Below are 21,378 nucleotides of genomic sequence, written 5' to 3' on the forward strand. Positions count from 1 at the left end.
ACATGTAAAAAAACAGCTATAAAAATAAAGCAACATAGAATTAAAAACACCAGAATATTGAAGACTGAAGTAGAGTCAATATAACTTATGATTTTTAAAAAATCCTGAAATATAAAAATATAATCATAATAACAGTATTATTTTACAGATCTGTTTTTCGGACTAGTCAACATTTCAAATTTTGGTGGACAAAAGCTCATAAGTCTGTCAATTCTAAAAACAAAAATTCTACCAGAACTGATTTTTGGAAAATGTTAAATATCCTGTGAGTGTAATTGCGTGGTCTGTGATCTCACTAAGGGTATGGTTTGCCTCTACATTTTGGAAAGAACCATGAGGCAGAACCAGTACAATCAGGTATTGAAAATTTGGCTACTGAGTAAGATCCAAGGATGGTTCCCTGCTAATGAAGAGTATATGTTCATACACAACTCATCATTATGCCACAAAGGTAGGAGTGTTACAACATTTTTAGCTGGAAAAAAGCGTGCACATTTCGCCTTGTCAGGAACATTCACCTGATATGAACTTCATAAGAAATCTTTGGGATTTTACAAAATGGGAAATCGCCAAAGAAACCAATACTACTAAGCAGCAATAAATAGAAACCCTTACTAGAGAGAGGTATAACCCTAGTCTTCAGCACAACACAAAGATTTAATTTGAAAGCATGCCCTGAAGGGTGGTAATAGAAGATATTAACACTACAATTTTTATTTAAAAAAAATAGCTAAAAAAAAAATTAAAAAAACCACTACAGGTTATGTTTTTATTCATTAAACTAATTTAAAATTGAAAATAATATATATATACATATACATATATAAAAATATATATATATATATATATATATATATATATATATATATATATATATATATATATAATAGGGTAGTTCAAAAAACAACTTTTTTAAAATAGTCTGCTGCACTTAACTAAATGTGTTCTATATAATACAAAAACACTAGGTTTAAAATTTTTTTGAATAAAAATAATTTTATGGGTGCCTCAAGACCCTTAAAAATTTGACAGGTCCCTAATATTAAAAACAAAATACATTTTCTAAAAAATGTCAACCTGGTACTCAAAAGAAGAGAAATTATATAAAAACTTCAAAAATAATAATCAATTTACATTAAAATACTTTTTTTATGTATAAAAAATCTTTTTTTTATGTATAATCGTCTAAAAACTATTGATTTTAAAACGAAAATAAAAAAGTCACTATTTTTAAGTTTTTTTAAAATAATTTTTTATACATGTTTTATATATATATATATATATATATATATATATATATATATATATATATATATATATATATATATATTATATATATATATATATATATATATAAATATATATATATATGTAGATATATATATATATATATATATATATATATGTATATATATAAATATATATATATGTATATATATATATATATATATATATATATATATATATATATATATATATATATATATATATATATATATATATGTATATATATATGTATATATATATATATATATGTATATATATATATATATATATATATGTATATATATATATATATATATATATATACTTTTTTATTCTGATTCACTCCCAACAAGGCTGCAAGCAAACACTATTACGTTAGGAGTTACTAGTAAAAAAGAATAGAGTTAAAAGAGCAAGAAAACGTTTGACAGAAGACTTTAAAAATTGAAGGTTGTACGAGTCAGGAAAACATGAAGATGGAAGAGAGTTCCAAATGGTTAAAGTGTGAGGAAAAAAACTAGACAAATAAAAGTCTTTGGAGCATGCAGAGACAGATACAGTAAAATAATGAAACATTGATAAATGATGAGTCAAGCGAGAATGAGTTTTAGTTGATGGATATAGAGATGATAGCACCTTTGAGCAGTGACCATGATAGTATTTGTGGAAAATAGAAAGAGATGCAACTTTATGACGATGGGAAAGAGGCTCAAGCTTAGCAGATAGACCAGTTCCAACTATGTTTACAATGCGTTTTTGGACCTTGTCTAGAAGAGAAAGAGCATCATTGGAAGAACCAGCATAAATATGACAACAGTAATCCATACAGGGATGAATAAGAGATTTGTAGAGGTAGAGAATAGAATATGGAGAGAGAAAATGGCAAGCATAATAAAGAGAAGCCCCCTTAGTAGATGCTGATTTAGCAATTGATTGTATATATGGTTTCCATGAAAGGTTAGTAGTAAATGATAATCCAAGAAGACGTAAAGAAGAGGACTCAGTCAAAGGGTTGCTATGCATCAATATAGGAATGTTGACAGTACTGCGATAGTTGCTTGCAGTAAATAACTGAGTTTTGTTGTAGTTAAAATTTATAAACTACTGTGAGTCACAATCTGTTACAGAAGTGAGATCAGATTAAAAATGGGCTGCATGTACTAAGTGATTGAAAAGAGAAGACTTTTTGCCAAGATAGGAGTATAAAGTTGAGTCATCAGCAAAAAGAACTACTTTAGATGTGAGGTTGTTGGGAAGGTCATTAATTGTAGTTAAGAAACAAAACAGGAACATGAATAGAACCTTGAGGTACCCCAGAAGATACTTGAAATAAAAAAGAGTGTTGGCCTTCAAGGATGACTTTAATACAGAGGTTAGAAAGAAATGATTTGATAATCTCAAAAACTTTACCAGATACACCATATGAAACAAGCTTATGTATAAGACCAATATGCCAAACTTTATCAAAAGCCTTAGTTATGTCAAGAGCAGCAGCCCTAGACTCTCCACCTCCATCTAATGCACAATAAAATTTTTCAGTCACAGTAGTAAGCAAGTCAGCTGTAGAGTGAGAGGATTGGAAACCATATTGATTTTATGACAGCAAGTTATTTGAATCAAAATGGGATGTGAGAAATTGGTTTATCAAAGACCCAAAGACCTTGCTAATAACAGAAAGAAGACTGATCGAACAATAATTAGAAGGGTCAGAATGTTCACTGGAGTTTTTGAAATTTATATTTTAGAGAAAATTAAAGAGAGTTCTGGAGAACAATTTTGTTAGACTACGACAGAAATGTTGTCTGGACCGCAAGCTGTAGAGGAGTTTAATCAAGATTTAACTCTTGCTGGAGTGATTTGAATGTCTAACAATGGGTTAACCTGTTTATTTAGAATGGAAGGAAAAAATTGGCCATAAGATTCGAGAGTCAAACTAGAAGAAAAGTTCTTTGCAAATAGTTTAGCCTTATCCTTGGGAGAGGTAATAAAATCAGTCCCATGACTGAGAGATGGAATGTTAGGCCTTACTTTGTTAGTAATGCTGTTGAAGATTTTCCAAAAGTCTCTCGATCCTAACTTCTGAGATAAGATTTAGTGAATAAAGAATAATAAAGCTCAGCATCTGAGAGCATCTTTATACATCGATTTCTTGCAATAACAAATAGTTTTTTGTTCTCAAGAAAGTTGTTTTTTGAAAAAGATGAAAAATGTGATCACGATTAGATTAGCAGCTGCACAAGAGTGTGAAAACCATGGAGCAGAATGAGGTTTGACTTGGAAATGACAAGAAGGAATAAAAGCATTCAATCCAGTCTGAATCCAGGAGATTATGTAGGAGGCGTATTTTTCAGCTGAGAGGGAAAAAACATCAGCCAAAGCACTGTCACAAAGAAAATTGTGAAAAGAGTCCCAGTCAGCTTTAGGGTAGTAGTGAGTAGTGGGATGATAGGGTGAGTAGTGGGATGATAGGGTGAGTCCGAAAATGAAGTACGAGTAAAAGCATAAGTTTAGAAATTGTGAAATTTCTTATGTCACATTTAACCTCTCTGAAAATTCATATAAACCATTCAAAAAACCAAACAATTCATTTTTGTATAATAATATTGACCCAAATAATCCTCCCCAAATTCTAAAACAAATCTTAATTTTAATTAATAACAGACTAAACCAAAACTCCTCTAATGAAAATGTATTTAATTCCTGTCAACGAACTTTTGAAAACCCTTTTTAAAAAATTTCTAAAATTTAAAAGCTAAAATTTAAAAACTAAAAACAAAATTTAAAAACTAAAATTTGGCCCTGAAAAAAAGAATACAAAAAAACGAACTTGAAATGTAACTTGGTTCAACCCTTCATATAGCAAAAATGTTTCACTAACATTGGAAAAGTGTTTTTAAAATTAGTTAATAAGCACTTCCTGCATTCTAATAAATTACACGAAATTTTTAATTGAAATACAATTAAAGTTAACTACAGTTGCAAAAATATTTGGAAAAATTTATAAAAGGTCATAATAATGCTTTGTTAAACAAATTGTTCAAAGGGTGGAAAATGTTTACCAAAAAACGTGGTATATAAATGTGTTGTTTTCTCTAAGAATGTACCTGATAAACAAATTTGAATTGATTGCTAAATGCAAGCATGAAAATAAGTTTCTCCCAAAAAACTATAAAAATAAACAAGCTAAAATAATAAATATATTTTTTTTAAATTACTGTAGTTAAGACATTTAGGACTTCCTGTAATTTAATTTTTGGTATAAATTAATTCAATCATTCATTTCTGATGAAATCAACAACAACAATTTGATCATTCATTTCTAATGAAATGAATGATCAAATTTAAAAAAGAAAACTTAAAAATGAAAATTCTGATGAAATAAATTATCAAATTTAAAAAAGAAAATTTAAAAATTTAACTATTAAATTTTTTCATTAAAGATTTTTATTGATGAAACATAGTGTTAATAAAAAAAAAAAATTTGTCAAGTGAATTTTTACTAATTTATTATTGCTCTGTTCTTTTAAGAACATTGAACTCTTTATTTTTTAGTATACATTTTAAAATTATTTCTATATATATATGCATATATATATATATATATATATATATATATATATATATATATATATATATATATATATACATATATATATATATACAGTATTAGACAAAACGAGTACAACCAAATAATGCTAATTTAGTTTCTTTATATAAAAGTGCTGCATTTTTTCAATTTAGAGAAATAACTATGTAACTGTTTAGAGACAAAGTTCTTCAAGTTTTATTCATCACAAAGTTCATTATTTGTACACGAAAATTAATAAATTAGTCAAAAGTATTAAAAAAAGTTGATTTACTACTGGACAAAACAAGTGCAACTCGACAAAATGTTGACCAAGCTGTATTTGGCTATCAATATTTCGTGGCAAATCCTTTGTTGTCGATCATAGCCTCGCATCTTCCAGACATAGATTCGATCAGGTGATCAATGAAACTTTGTGGAATTGCTGCCCGGGCCTTTTGAATTTGTTCAAACAGTTGATCCTTATTATGAACACCTTCACGATTCTCGATAGGGTTGAGATCTGGAGATTGAGGCGGCCAATCTATCACCGATAGGTGGTTGTCTTGAAACCACTGCTTGACTACTTTTGCAGTGTGCTTCGGATCGTTGTCTTGTTGAAAAACCCATTTTATTGGCATATTTCATTCAGCATGAGGTAACATAACATCTTTCAGGATATATTTATACATGAAACGGTCCATTATTCCGTGGTTTCGATGTATTGGACCTAGACCGTTAGCAGAAAAACACCCTCAGACCATTACATTGCCTCCACCATGCTTCACAGTCTTATGACAGTACGTAAATCCAGGCATTTTCCAGCCGGTAGACGTACACGGCAAATGCCATCGCTCCCAATGATGTTGAACTTCGATTCATCACTGAACAGGACAGTTTGCCATTTCTGCCCATTCCAGTCAATATGAGATATAGCAAACAGGAGTTTTTTCTTCTGGTTTTTTAGTGAAATCAGCGGTTTCTTTGCAGGGCGTCGAGAAAACAATCCGGCTTCAAAAGCACGTCGTCTGATTGTTCGGTCCGATACAGGCAGCTCTAATTGCTTTCGTATCTCGACTGATGATATCCAGGGATCCTTCTTGACGGATCTGACGATCATAGAATCCTCTTTAGAAGTGGTGGAACGCGGTCTTCCACCTTTGTTATCTGCTGCCAACTTCCCCGTAGAACGATATTTGGAACATAGTCTTGATACGGTCCATTTTTATCGCGATATTTATCACAAATACTTTTTTGTGACATTCCACTTACATAATCGCCAATAATTTTCTTTCTTAGTTCCAATCCAAGACTGTCGGGAGCCATTTTTGCACTTGAAGTCATAAAAATTATAAAAATAAATAATCACGCTTCTCAAGGCTTACCGTGTTACATTTACCTTGTGATGATAAAATAATACTCTGTGGAACACAACATCTTGGTTGGATGTGAACTGTATTGATGTAATGAAACACTTGTTGTATTTCACTTCTTGTATTGATGTTCTTCGATAAAACACTTTGATAAAACTCACTTCGATAAACTGTCTTGATAATACTGACTGATTGACTTCCATATACTGACTGAATTACATGTCGATTTACATGTCTCTTATATAGTGAAATGAACCTGTGTGAACCTGTTCTGGAAGATTCTAGACGCTTCTTTTTGATGCTTCTGGAAGCTACTGGATGCGTCTGGATGTTTCTGAATGTTTCTGGATATTTCTGGATGCTTCCAGATGCTTCTTCTGGAAACTTCTGCATGCTTCTGGAAAATTCTGAATACTTCCTTTAATTATTAAAAAACTTCCGTGATGTTGACACGGACCAGACTTAAGAAAATGAAACAAACCAAAAAAGTTGCACTTGTTTTGTCCGCTGCAAAATGGCACTTGTCAAGGAAATTCTGCCAGTGTGCTGTCACCTGTCAGCTGATTGCTCATGTCATGGCATGCTATGACTACAGACTCCTGAACTGTTTGCTGTGGTAGTATAGTTCGTTTCGTTTTTAAGACATGTAAAATTAGGAACACTTTTTAACATTGTTCGATGTTGGTTGCAAATGTTTTGTCCAATACTGTATATATATATATATATATATATATATATATATATATATATATATATATATATATATATATATATATATATATATATATATATATATATATATATATATATATATATATATATATATATGACTTATAGATAGCGTAAACAGTCGTAAAAACTTAAGCGTAAAAAATGAATTGAACTTCAATGTTTTTTTATTTTACTATTAGATGTTTGATATAAAATTGTCTCATCACAAATCAAAGTTTTTAATTTCAAAATCTCAAAAGCTGATTTTTTAATTTTCTTTTTTTTCAGTTCTTATAGATAAAACAATGTGATGACACAATATGACACAATCTGAAACCATATTTCAATTGACTCACAACTATAGTTCAATTTCAAGCAAAATAGAAATGAAATAAAAAAATAAATAAAGATCTTTAAAAATTTGCAAACTTACATGCAGTCATCTTTTTTGTCTATTGATTTATCAGTACAATAATAAAAAGTACCCTTAAAAATAAAAGAAAAAAAAAACAGTGTAAAAGGCAGTAACATCATAAATAATATTTAATTATCAAAGTCGTAAAAATATAAGGATAAAGCTTACCTCTATTCCAGCAAGATGATTTTATAGTTTCAGGTTAGGTATGCTGCAAAAACAGCACTTAAATAAGTTTGAAAATTTAAATACACTCAAAAAATCATAAAAATAATTGAGGTACTCTGTGCAGTTACAGCGATTTTAAAATATTACAGAGTCTGTATGATACTTTGCTGATCATGATATTTTTCCATTAAATGATCAGTTCTCTGAATTATGACGAATATGAGACGAAAAAATAAAATGATGGAAAATTTTAAATTTTGCATTAACATAAAATAAAAATGTGTGCGGCAAAAAAAATCCAGACCAGAGTTTCTTTTTTTTTTAACTTCCTAAAAATCACAATTGCTTGTCCAGATTTGAATAAGATTTTAAATAAACACATTGATTAGGTGAAATGAATATCATAGTTAAATAATATGACTTATTGGCAGTTTTGCTTAATTATAAACTCCTTTTTAGTTTGAACTCTTCATTTCTCATTGAGCAGAAATGAAAATATTTGATCTGCATTAGTTAAAAAAGCTAGTAGATTCAATGCCTAAAAGATGTCTTGTAGTCATTAAGGCAAAAAGCAGACTGACTACTAAAAGATGTCTTGTAGTTATTAAGGCAAAAAGCAGACTGACTATTAACTTTATATTACCAAAATAAATATTCAAGGAGTGATTTTTTGACTTCCACTTTTTCTTATTCAATGGACTTTGTTTTTAAGTATAAGAATATGAATTTCTTGTTATAAAAATATTATTTTACAAAATAAAAAAAATAAAGGTAAAAAGTTTAAAGCAAATCTTAAAAAAATTTTTTATAATTGAAAAATCTTTGGGGGATGATAGACATTTACAATAATGATTTCATTCCTCCGTAATATTATAAATGTTTTTTATATTTAACAAAATAAGGTTTCCAATAGCGAGACATCACTAGGTTGCCATTATCTTGGTTTAGAATCTTAGTTTTTAGGTAAAAACATTGCGATCTGTCTATTTCATTAGCCTTATGGATTTTTCTAGTATAATTATTTAGGGTGACTAAAAGTGTTCTGGAATTATTACAATTATTTAGGGTGACTAAAAGTGTTCTGGAATTATTACAATTATTTAGGGTGACTAAAAGCGTTCTGGAATTATTACAATTATTTAGGGTGACTAAAAGTTTTCTGGAACTATTACAATTATTTAGGGTGACTAAAAGTGTTCTGGAATTATTACAATTATTTAGGGTGACTAAAAGTACCTTTGTTGTGCATGCTCAACAATTTCTGATGCTTTCCAGTTCACTTTAGCCACATTCCAGTTATGCCACACTTTCCAGTTCACTTTAGCCACATTCCAGTTGTGCCACACTTTGCAGTTCACTTTAGCCACATTCCAGTTATGCCACACTTTCCAGTTCACTTTAGCCACATTCCAGTTGTGCCACACTTTCCAGTTCACTTTAGCCACATTTTTTTAAGCTATTTTCAGCTATTCATGATATCTTTTTTCTGGTTTCACCATATTTACAAAAAAAATGCCATATGCACAATAAAGTTGGTAAATTCTCGGGTAACTGTTTAGAGGTAGCTTTAACTCAATTCGGCATATCAAGTTAAGTAAAGATTTTCCATAACAAAAAACTGTTTTTATGCCAATTCTGTGAAACTCAAATATACACACAACTCATAAGAATAAGACTTTTAGAAACCCACAGAAGTATGGTGTTTTAATTTGTTTACAGTTTTTTGATTGAGATGGTTTGTAATTTTTAACGATATTTAGAAGTTGTTTTCAAGATTATCCATTTTCTTTAAAAATATTTATAAGGAACTCAATATATTTTTTTATATAATCACTAGAACATACTTTATAAGCTCTTGCAAGAAAATCTTTAAATATAAATATTGCAATATATGGTGATATACACCATTGCGGTTTAACAAGTACATTTGTTATTGCATTCTTGTTGTATATAGAAAAATTATATTTATGAGTAATATAATTATTTGAAATGCAAATATATGAGAAATTAAGTTGATCTTGATTATTTTGGTATTTGCATGTGTCTTGTCTTGAGAAATTAATAGTCATAAAAAGATTCTTTTTTATCAAAGTTAGAAAAGTTTGAATGGCTGTCATTAACATATTGTTTAAAGGTTATAGGTGCAACATTATTGACTAATGCTTGCTTAATTGTATTATATTCAATACGTTGTAAGCAAGCTTTTGAAATTTATTTTTTTAAAGTACAAAAACTTTAATAATATCATACAGCAATGAAATCATTATTATAGTGAATTTTTGTTACATATTTTATATATATATATATATATATATATATATATATATATATATATATATTTATATATATATATATTTATATATATATATATATATGTATATATATATATATATATATATATATATATATATATATACATATATATATATATATATATATATATATATATATATACATATATATATATATATATATATATATATATATATATATATATATATATATATATATATATATATATATATATATATATATATATATATTACCATCCATAATTATTTTAATTGTCATACTTTTTGATATAAGATACAAAAATTTTACTTACTATTGGGAGAAAAATTGAAAACAAAACCTACCTAAATTTTATGTTATCTTGCTATTTATTAGGTTTAAAAAAAAATTAATATAAAATCCCATTAGATTAGTCTATAATTCACTTGCCTATTAATCATATCTAGGGACAATAACTGTCATACATATTCTTGGCATTCTACTTAACGACTTATCCAATTTGTTAAAGTCAATTTTATGCCACTAATTAATAAGTTTTCTCCACATCTTATGCATTATAAGGCATTAGTTTTTGACATTACTTTTAATTCCTCCCAAAAAAATGAGATAGAAGAGAGATCTTGTGATTAGGAAGGCTAAATTCATTTTCTTTTTAAAAATAAATGGCTTCTTATTAATCTAACTTTCCAAAGAAATAGCATGACGTTTTAATTGTCCAAGTAAACTACTTTTGTTATTATTTTGCCTATTTTTACTACGTCACATGTGGCATTCCAACCAAATCAGCCTCACACCATAACAATACATTCAACATGTTTTACAGTCAATAATACAGACTATTTTATCACACATTCAACGATTTTATTTTTAGAAAAACAATCTTCTCTTAAAACCAAAGATTTCAAACTTCAACAGGTTGGTCCATGTTTACAGACATGGATGGTCCATTTTTTTATGCAGTTTTGCCTACTTTAGCATTTTTATTATTCTTATGATTTTTTATCATAGCATTTTAATAAAAATACTTTTATGCTTTTTAAATTTTCTAATAGAGCAAAAATAAACATAAAAAATAGCTAAATAAAAAATAGCATTTTTTAAAAAAGTTAAATTTTGAATAATTATAAACAGTGTATATATAATTCATAACCTTGCTGTTATTATAATATAAATAATTATTACCGAAAAAATTTGAACACCCATTATTGAGTATATGAGTAAGATATCAATGGATAGTATTATCACCAAAAATACATTCTTTAATGAGTAGAACATGCACATAAACACTGCCTACATAAAATAATGTTTAATAAAATTCACATTAATAGAAAAATAAAGAAAAAAGTATTTTGTTAACAAAAGAATTGTTAAATTACAAATAACAAAAAATATAAATGCACCTTCAATTTTGGCAGCTTGTTTATTAACTTTAAAGGCCTTAACACACGAATATTTTGAATAACTCGACGTACAGATTTCTTGCCTAGACTAAAATAAATATTATTTATTAAATAGTATACAACAGTATTTAATATTATTAACTAAATCTATCATAAACAGTTCATAGTAGCTTAATAAAACAACCTATTTTTTATCTTAATAAAATTTTTCACACCCTGTCAAATTCACAATCAACCTCATCTAAAAAGATCAAAAAAATCTATGGAAGCATTACATAGACCTCATTTAGAGCTGTTTTTAAAATTATTTAATTTTTTCTGAGCCAAATATATACAATTTAAACAACCTCATCCCGAATTAAGAGGATTGTAAACTAAACACAGTCACCTCTTCAAAACACTAAATTCTTTTTTGATGAAATTTGAATTCTATCAATAAATTTTGATTTGATTTAAGAATTCACAAAAACTTTAAAAAAATATTGTTCATGACCATTACTTTTTTGTAGAATTTCTTAAATTTATTTCAATTGCCAAGTTTTCAAAAAAAAATTTGTGTTTTGAGGATTTTTTTACATTAGACTCAAAAGTATAAAATACAACATTAAAAAACTCATTTAGCAAATAGTTTAAGTAATGCAAATAACCCTAAATCTATATTACCAAACATAAAAGTTTACATTTTTACTTTAAATATAATTTTAAATGTGAATCCATGAAATATGTTACAGATGTTTTTCATATTTATAAGTATTAATGGGGAATAAAAACTTTTTGTTGTGTGTGTGCTTGAAATAACTTCATTTTTTAAGCTTCAAATACTTTTACTTTAACAATCAATGTTTTATTAAGAAAAGTTACTAAAATTAGCAAAAAATTACTGAAATTAGAGATAAGGAAAATATAATTCCAAAGATTTCCCCAATTCTTAAACTTATCTAGTGGGTGAGACAGGAATAAGAGTTTTTAAAAAGTTTTTGTACATTTTTAAATCAAATTAAAAAAAAGAAGCTTATGTTTCCATAGAAAGACTTTTTTGGTCCTTTTAGATGAGGTTCCTAGTGAATTTGACAGGGTGTGTTTTAAAAACAAAAAAATTAGTATAAAATTAAATTATTTACTAATCTAATACAACTAAAGCCAATCCACAAGCAACTACCAATAAATCAATACAATTCCAAATATCTCGACAATATGAACCAGGATGTAAAGCAAAACCATAATTAATTATCTAATTAAAAAAAAAAACTTTTTACTGTAAAATTTGTCTTCAAAAGATATTAAAAATTAAAAAAAAAAAATAATTAATAGCTTTTAATTACATGTTACTTTGATTTATATTTTACATCAACTTATCAATTACAATATATAATTATTTTACATTACTTTCTTGTTATGAAAAAACTCAATTTAGCTTAGAAACTGGTCAAACGAGAGCAACTTATGCCGGGAATGAATAAGGCCTATTTGCTAGACTACTACCTTATCAAAATTACAAACTATAGGACTAAGGTTTTTAAAAAATATATGACATGAAACAATATTGTTATTATTAATTATAACTAAATATTTTCTGACCTTTATAACAGCTTCTAAAAGAAATATCCCAAGGAAGATATAATTTGCATATTTTAACACCTAAAAGTTGATATTATATATATACATATATACATATATACATATATATATATATATATATATATATATATATATATATATATATATATATATATATATATATATATATATATATATATACATATATATATATATATATATATATATATATATATACATATATATATATATATATATATATATATATATATATATATATATATATATATATATATATATATATATATATATATATATATATATACAGTGAGGCTGTTTTGTGCATATTCTATCAAGAAAGCATATACAATCTATACAGAAAAAAACTATTGTTACAAGCGTGTGTACCTAATCTTCAGGAGTGTGGTTGCTTAATAGAAATTTATTTTCGTGACAACATTTGGAAATTTTTATTAAGTAGCTCTTCAGCATTTTTATAAAGTAAAACTATTACTTTATAAACTATTACTTTATAAAAACTATGTTTTTCATATAAACAAAATTTTTTATTGGGCTGTTGTGAGCAAGGGCTCTTTTTAGGATAGACCAAGTTAATTCTGGTGTTTCTTTGAGATTTTTCCTAGTTTCCCATATGTATTTTGAGAGAGTTTTTATTTGTAAATGATTGCTTGTAGTTCGCAAATGGCTTTTTCCACACGCCCTTCTTTTCTCACTTTTTTATATCTCATGCTTTATATATATATATAAAGTACTTTTGCATTGATTAATAAAAATGAATTTCTCAAAGAAAAAATACTGAAAATTATAACTGCAAGCAAAAAATTTGACTGCCCTATGAATGGCAATTGCTTATCAAAAATTATTATTTACAAATGCATTGTTTTCTTGCAAAACAACCCTGATAAACAATATATTAGCTTAACCAAGGGCAAATGGAGAAAAAGTTATGCCAACCACAAACAATCTTTTAAACATAAAAAATAATCAAAAGAGACTATGCTTTCAAAATATATTTGGCTACTAAAAGAAAAAAATATTAATTTTAAATTAAACTGGTCTATTCTAAAAACTGTGCCTGCCTATAATAACATTTCCAAAAAATGTATACTATGTTTACAAGAAAAATTTGAAATTATTACTCATTTAGATCAAGAAAATTTACTGAATAAAAAATCTGAATTATTTCCAAAAGCAGATATAATAAGTTTCTTTTGAAAAATTATAAAAATAAATGACAAGTCTAAAATTATCCTAATTCTAAAGAATTTTTAAATGATTTTTTAATTATCTAATGTAGTTGATGCAACTTCCTGGTTGCAAAACACAGTTGTTACATAATTAATTATAACAATTCCTAACTTCCTGTGAAATAATTTTTCTGTAATTTGAACTTTTTGATATTTAGACATTCTTCCTGATGAACCTACTGATGGAGAAACAAGCTGTATATATATATATATATATATATATATATATATATATATATATATATATATATATATATATATATATATATATATATATATATATATATATATATATATATATATATATATATAACATAAAGATTTGCAGACTGAAATAAAAACAATCTATTAATTAATCCTATTACTTCAGAAACTATGTGTAGCCTCTAAATATTCATCAAATTTCACCAGATTTAAAATTTTATATATTTGACTCATTTTTTACTTCAGAATTTTAGATTTGTCATATCTTTAGTAAGTATAAATCTAATCCCAAAATATTTGGAAACGCAAGAAATGACCTTTAGTTTTTTATTGATAGGAAAATTATTCTATAGGATAAAACAACTTTTTTAAAACAAAAACTCAACCTTGTTTATGACTAGCTAAAATATCTTATATGGGAACCCAATTGGGAATTGGAAACCCTTATATCAAGCTAGACTTTGTATTACATTAATAGTAACTTTGAGAATTAAAAGTTATTAACTTTGTGAATTAAAAGTTATTAACTTTGTGAATTAAAAGTTATTATTGTTGCTGTATGTCTAAGAAGACATACAGCAACAATAAAAAGTAATGACATCAAGGATAAAGTAAAAAACAAACTCTGGTTTGACTTTCCGAAGAGCACCATAACTATTAATGCTGCTGTCAACATTTTTAAAATGCATGTCAGCATTTTAAAAAACTTGGACAAGCACGGCTTAAAAAATTTTTTTTTATGTTTATTTGTTATAAAAAAAAAGTTATAATTTTTAAATTGGAAAAAAAATGCAAACTTTAAAATGCTATCATAAACAATTTTTAACAGGGTTTAATGTATTTGGGTACAAAACTTTACAGCTCTCAAATATAATATATATATTAGTAATATATATTAATTAGCAATAAATAATTTTACGGGTATGTAAATAGTAAAACTTAAAAACATTACTTTATTTATTTTTGCATCTGGATCTTTAACATCTTCACATGCTAATAAAATACTATAGACAATAATCAACCCTGAGATAATCATGTCAAAGTATGTAGAAGTCACCAATTTATGTAATATTTTTCGCAATCTAAAACCAATACATTTTAAAAACCAACAAAAAAGCACATCAATTAAAACTATTTTAAATTTTTATGAAAAGTCTTTTAAATTTTTTTATTATTATTATTAACTTTTTCAACTATTGTTTTATTAACTTCTAATTAAAATAATTTCAGTACTTGATTTAACTTACGGATTAGATGGCGAAAAGATAAATAGAGTTTTCTGTTTTAGTATTGGAGCTCTAAATGGCTGTGGAAGCATTCGAGCAGGGTTTTTAAGATTCTCTAAAATATTTTCACCAGGTTTTGCAGGAACTAAAAATTAATTTATAAATTATTATTTTAATTTATATTACTATAATATGAATGTGAACATATACTGTACATGAATGTGAATATATAAATATAAATATAAAACTTTAAAACAACATAATAATGATTTCTATTACAAAAAAAACAAATATCCAGTCTAAAATTTCACAAAGTCTAAAATGAAATACTAATTTAATTATGAGATTGTTAAAAACAAATAAACCTGCTTATAAATCAATTATGTTATACAGTAACTGCATGTTGCATTTATAAATAATTATTCTTAGATCTTTTTGGCCATATCTGTTATGCCCAAAAAATCTAAGAATAATTATTTATAAATGCAAAATAAGCATTTGCAGGCAACACACTAAAAAATCATGGTTTGCATGGGTAATTACATAGTTATCAACCAATAGGAAAATATCTTATACGCTCTATATACATTAAAATCATTATCTTTGGATTTGGTAACAACATCACTTGCTAAAAGTGCAAAAGTGCAACAAAATCATTTTTATTAAAATAAATGTTATTCTGTTACATAGAAACTATAAAACATCTTAGTTTAGTTTTAATAAAGTATACTTGAAACATTGTAATTGAAAGTTGAATAGGGCAAGAATAGAATACTTTAATTGAGTTTTGAGTAATGTAGGCATGAAATACTCAAATTGAATAGAGTTTGATAGAGTGAAATAATTCAAATAAAAGTTGAATGAAGCTATTAGGATTTTTTTTTTTTTTAAATTGCATTTAGAAACATTGCAAAGTTAATTTTATTAATTTTTTCATTAGACAAGTTTGCTGCAGTGCTTAGTTCAGCAGTGTTTAAAGGCAGCATTTTCAATTTATATTTGGTCAAAAAACCTTGTAGTTTTCATAATGGGACAGGTTAGCCTTAGTGAAAACGAATTACCTAGGAGAAGAAAAAATCTGATATAAAACCCTGTTATGATTGTGGGTAGAGATAGAAGTATCTTGTAAATTTTGGATAACAATTTTGTTAGTGGTAATGTCAAAATATGATAATCAGTCTTGATCTGAAAAACAGGTAAATGCCAAGAAGAGCATCTGATTATAAAAGTTTGCTTCAACTCTTTTACTATGTTATGAAACTTGTATAAGCCACATAACAAGGTATTCAATAAAATTCCAGGAATAAACTGCTACTACTCTCTAGATTTTTAAGCTACAGAAATTTGTTTATATAGAGTAGTTATTCCTTTATCAGTTTCAATATTAAATTTGCTTCTATCAGTCTATTCTGATTTTTCCAATTTGAAGATAAGTTGACTTGACTAGGCGTTTTACTAGGTTCTTGTCAACTTTCTTAAGGCAGGAATTCATTTTAATACAAAACTGTTTCAGATCTTTTGCCTTCCAGTTCTTTGCATACACCTTTACTTTTAGAATACTTTAACAACTCTCAATTGGACAACATTCTTGTATGTTTGGCAGGTTATCGTTTTTGGCCGCATAACTTAAAGAATTTTTTTCAAAGAGTGACATCACTATTTTGGCATAATGCAATGAAGCCAGGTCAGGCCAAAATGAGTATTAGTCATAATTACAATATTCTTTAATAAAAGATACTAATTGCTTCTTTATGCAACATTACAAGTAAAAACAAAAAAAAGATTAATTGCAAGACCACTGGGGACAAAGCACGGTTTGACATCCCCTTATCAGAAAGTCATAACCAGACAAGCATTTTTTGGTAAAATTTTTGCATGATCTGGTCTTTTTTTTAAACAAGTAAATAAGTGGTGTGCTGCATTTGAATATTTGAGCAGTCTGTCTCTGAAAAACTCCATTATGATGATCAAACATAATTTTAGGTAACTTCATTCATTTTCTGACAATATGACCATTTCCTTTAATTATTTTATAATCAGAGCCATTTTCAGCACACTGAATTATGTCAGAGATGTTTTTCTTGGAATTTTTTTTATTTTAAAGTGATTCAAATTGAACTTCATTCCATTAGATCAATACGCTAAATAAAATTCATAAATTCGTTTTCTGTTAGCTATTTGTTTTGATGTTATTTTCTCAGAAATGTGTAACTTTTTTACAAAAATTAATATATATGTATAAGAAAGAATATTAAATTTGTAACAAAATAGATAGTATTTAAAAACAAAAAAACCTGTGGATGTTTTTTTTTTAAACTTTTAAACTTTTTACAGATTTTCAAAACACCTGTTATGTAAACCACGCAAGTGTGAGACAAAAAAAAAAATTAGATGGAAAAAAAAATGAAAAGAAAAAAAAAAGAATGAAAAGAAAGAAAAAAGATGGAAAAGTCATTTAAACACACACAAAAAATGTGTTATTTTAAGTTCCATTAAAAAGCTGAACATATTTTGGGAATATGATAACATAAAACCTTATTTTTCACATTTGAAGTTTTAAATAAAGATGCTTAATTAAAGCACACTTTAATTTGAAATTTAAATTAAAACATTAAATAAAAATGTGTGAAATATTCTTACAATTAAAGTTAACACATTTTACTCTTCTACTAAAGATATTATAGTTTACAAATTTTTTTTTTTTTTTGTTGACATTTAGGTGCCCCAAGAAGACCGAACAGTCTTGTCACAGAGCACTGCGGAAGTGCATTTAACCAGGAAGTTCACGCCTCTTTCCTTACCGTGACGTGAAAATATGTCCAGAGCTCGTTTCGAACCTGGATTTACCTAATTTACCAAATTACCTACATACATTTTTAACCACAACTCCCAAATAAACTTTAACACTTTAAATACCAATTTTTACATATTTTTTAAGTTCTGATTGTTGACTAGAAGAAAGTTGTTTTTCATCACAATTCCAAAAGAGATTTTTTTTCAATTCTTTGAAAGTAAATTAAATAATATCAACAAATTAATTATTAAATTACTTGAAGAAAAATATTAGGGATATGTAAAACATTTAAGTAGGCGTTGCTAAAAAAAAAAAATCATTTTTTCCAAATAAGTGCAATCATTCTCAATCTAGTCTTGGAAATTGACAAAAATGGCATTGTATGCCTAAAATAAGATAAAATAAAGTAAGCCTTGGGAAATGTATATTTTGGCAAATTGTATGCCAAAAATAAAATAGGAGTGTCAAGTACACCTTTAAATCTAAATATGTGCTAACTACTCTAATTTTACTTAAATTTAGTAATAACTGGGTAAGACTTTTTTTGAGACACATAATGAACTGATTTTCTTTAAATCACCAACTCACCAATATTCTTGGTGAGTTTAAATCACCAACTCACCAATATTCTAAGTTAAGTGAAAATAAAGTAAATAAAATGTTTAGTGTAAAAATAAGAAATTTTGTAAAGATTTTTTGATGAAGTTGTTCCAAGTTATGTTTTTTTTTCTTCATATTTTGGTGTTTTTTAAGAATTATTTGTGTAAGTAAAACTTGTAGTACCAATATTTTTTGCCACACTTATTTTTAATGAATAAAAATAAAAAACTATTATACATTTTTTAGGTCTCATCATATATAATGTAACAAATAATTAAATGATTTTTTTCTAATTGAACTATAATCTTGCATTTTTAGCAACAACTTTTATATATATATATATATATATATATATATATATATATATATATATATATATATAAATTTAAATTAAATCTCAATACAAATTATTTGTAAATATTAATTTACTACTTCTACCTGTTAAACAAACATCAAACTCGCCTACCAAATTTTCAGATTGAACTTCTATGTCCTAAATGTAATAAAAGTTAATAAAAGTTTTTAGTAAAGGGCGCTATAAGGTTTTTTGCATACATAGGCAGCTTTTTAAATATACAGACAGCTTATACCGAATAAATTTTTTTACCAAAAATTTACTAAATTTTTGGTAAAAAATATAGTGAAGCATAAATTTTTTGGTCAAATTTATTCATAAAAAAATACAAAAACATTTGCAGAAAATTATTAAATTTAATAAATTTTAAGAAATTACAAAAAAACAAATTTATAAATAGATAATAGTTTAGATTAACATATTTTTGTATGAATGCACATACATTGACTGAGGGTTCTGTGAAAGGAAAATTTATTTTCTTTTTTAATGAAACTCACTTTTTTTTTAAATCTGGAATTGAAAACTTGTTTTTAAAGACTGAATTATATTTTTACATTTTTTTTGGTAGTTCTGAATATAAAGTGTTGTTTTGTTTTGCATTTAACTAAAAAAAAAACTGAAAAAATTGCTTGGAATTGGCCACAATACAGTTTTAAACTTTAAATGTTAACCTGGGTCACTTAATTATCTCAAAATACCAAATAAAGCAAAAATTCTCAATAAAAGCAGTAAACCTGTACATTTTCTTTCTAAAAGCCAACAGTCTTCACAAAGTTTTTGTCCACTAAATTGATTTTAACAATCCTTGAGTGTCAACTGGAATATGAAAAAAGTGCTGCATAGCTATGAGCATAAAAAATTTAGGTGAAGATGCACCCCTCTACACCTCTCACCCCTCTACACCTCTTTCCAGACTATCAAGAAGTGAATATTCATTAAACTACAAGAGTTAAAATGTAACTGCATAATTGGCTGTTTTGGAAAAAAACAAATTAAATAGCCCTCTAATTAACACTGCCTAAAAAGCCAAAAGAATGTTCAAATTTCAGCGAATTACAAACAATGCGCTATTTCATGAGGGATAGAGATCTTCCTCAGAGTTTGACCAAAAAAACAGAATCATAGAAAAAATGTTTAATATTGCTACAAAAGATAATGTAGCAGTTGAAAAAGTAGATGGTTTGGTGATTTCAAATAAGATACTCTATCTTTGAGGAACAAAAATGTGGTTTTAGGTAATGGATTTTTTGGGTGCAACATTTTAATTCAAAAATTAAAGATTTAAACCAAGTTAACTAAAGTAAAACTTAAGAATTGTGCAGAATTTCGCAAAGTGTTTTTTTTGGCCATGCGAACCAAGAGAAATTATAGCTGCAGCTGTTTTAACTGCTCAAAACCTTCACAAAGTTTAAAACTGGATTGTCAAATCCTCGTTTAAACAAGCTTGCATTAATCCTAAATCAAGTGAGGAAAAAACTTTCTGGCCAAGCTTGATTTTACAGAAAAAAATCTTTTTAATTTGTTTGTAACTTTTGACATTTGTGATACAACCACAAGTGACACCTCAGAGTCAAAACAGCTTTCAATATATTACAAAGACTTAGATGTACTGAGTAGAACTGTAATTAAGATTTAAGATCAGACGAGATTCTTAAAGTTGGGCCAGATGAAGGTCGTGGATTTTTAAAAGTTACTCTTGAATTTTTTAAATTAGAAATACAGAACAACTCTGCTCCATGATCTAACATATTTACACATTGACCTAGTAATTAACAGTTTTTAGAAAATATCTCAAAATCTACTTTTCTGCACTTAGGGTGTTATTAATGCCTGTTCAGAGGACAGCAAGTAACTTCCAAAATGTTTTTCATGAACTTATTATCATGTTGTCATGTGATAATCTTATTTTAGATTCCAGCCATGGAGATTCACTTACTTCTTGGGGTGGTGAACAATTTAAATTCAAGAGCCTCTGGCTTAAAAGGCCAACAGTAACAAAGTGAAAGCCAAAAATGGTGAACAGTTAGCAAAACTCTTTATATGTTGAAAAATTTGCAGGAAATAATTGTAGAATGCTTTTGAAAAATGTTGACTTCAACAGTTAGATGAAAAGCATGTTTCCTTTTTGGCATTCACATTCATTGAAATATTTTAAAATCTCGATGCAGTAACTCATGCTTGCTT

The 21,378-nt window shown here is 26.6% G+C and overlaps 1 protein-coding gene across 2 annotated transcripts in view; it reads right to left on the reverse strand.

Moving 5' to 3' along the window:
* LOC101235972 (probable voltage-dependent N-type calcium channel subunit alpha-1B) overlaps nt 1–21,378 on the reverse strand; it is a 113,730-nt gene that overhangs the window by 41,921 nt on the left and 50,431 nt on the right. For both annotated transcript variants that reach the window (XM_065799728.1, XM_065799729.1), the window contains exons 17-24: nt 19,278–19,332; nt 15,467–15,590; nt 15,172–15,301; nt 12,769–12,828; nt 12,312–12,421; nt 11,191–11,278; nt 10,973–11,080; nt 7,349–7,401 (exon numbers count right to left, since the gene is read on the reverse strand). In XM_065799728.1, the coding sequence (XP_065655800.1) occupies nt 7,349–7,401; nt 10,973–11,080; nt 11,191–11,278; nt 12,312–12,421; nt 12,769–12,828; nt 15,172–15,301; nt 15,467–15,590; nt 19,278–19,332 (728 nt within the window). The remainder of the gene's footprint in view (nt 1–7,348; nt 7,402–10,972; nt 11,081–11,190; nt 11,279–12,311; nt 12,422–12,768; nt 12,829–15,171; nt 15,302–15,466; nt 15,591–19,277; nt 19,333–21,378) is intronic.

This window comes from Hydra vulgaris, chromosome 06, assembly GCF_038396675.1.
Source record: "Hydra vulgaris chromosome 06, alternate assembly HydraT2T_AEP".
In the NCBI taxonomy this organism is placed as follows: domain Eukaryota; kingdom Metazoa; phylum Cnidaria; class Hydrozoa; order Anthoathecata; family Hydridae; genus Hydra; species Hydra vulgaris.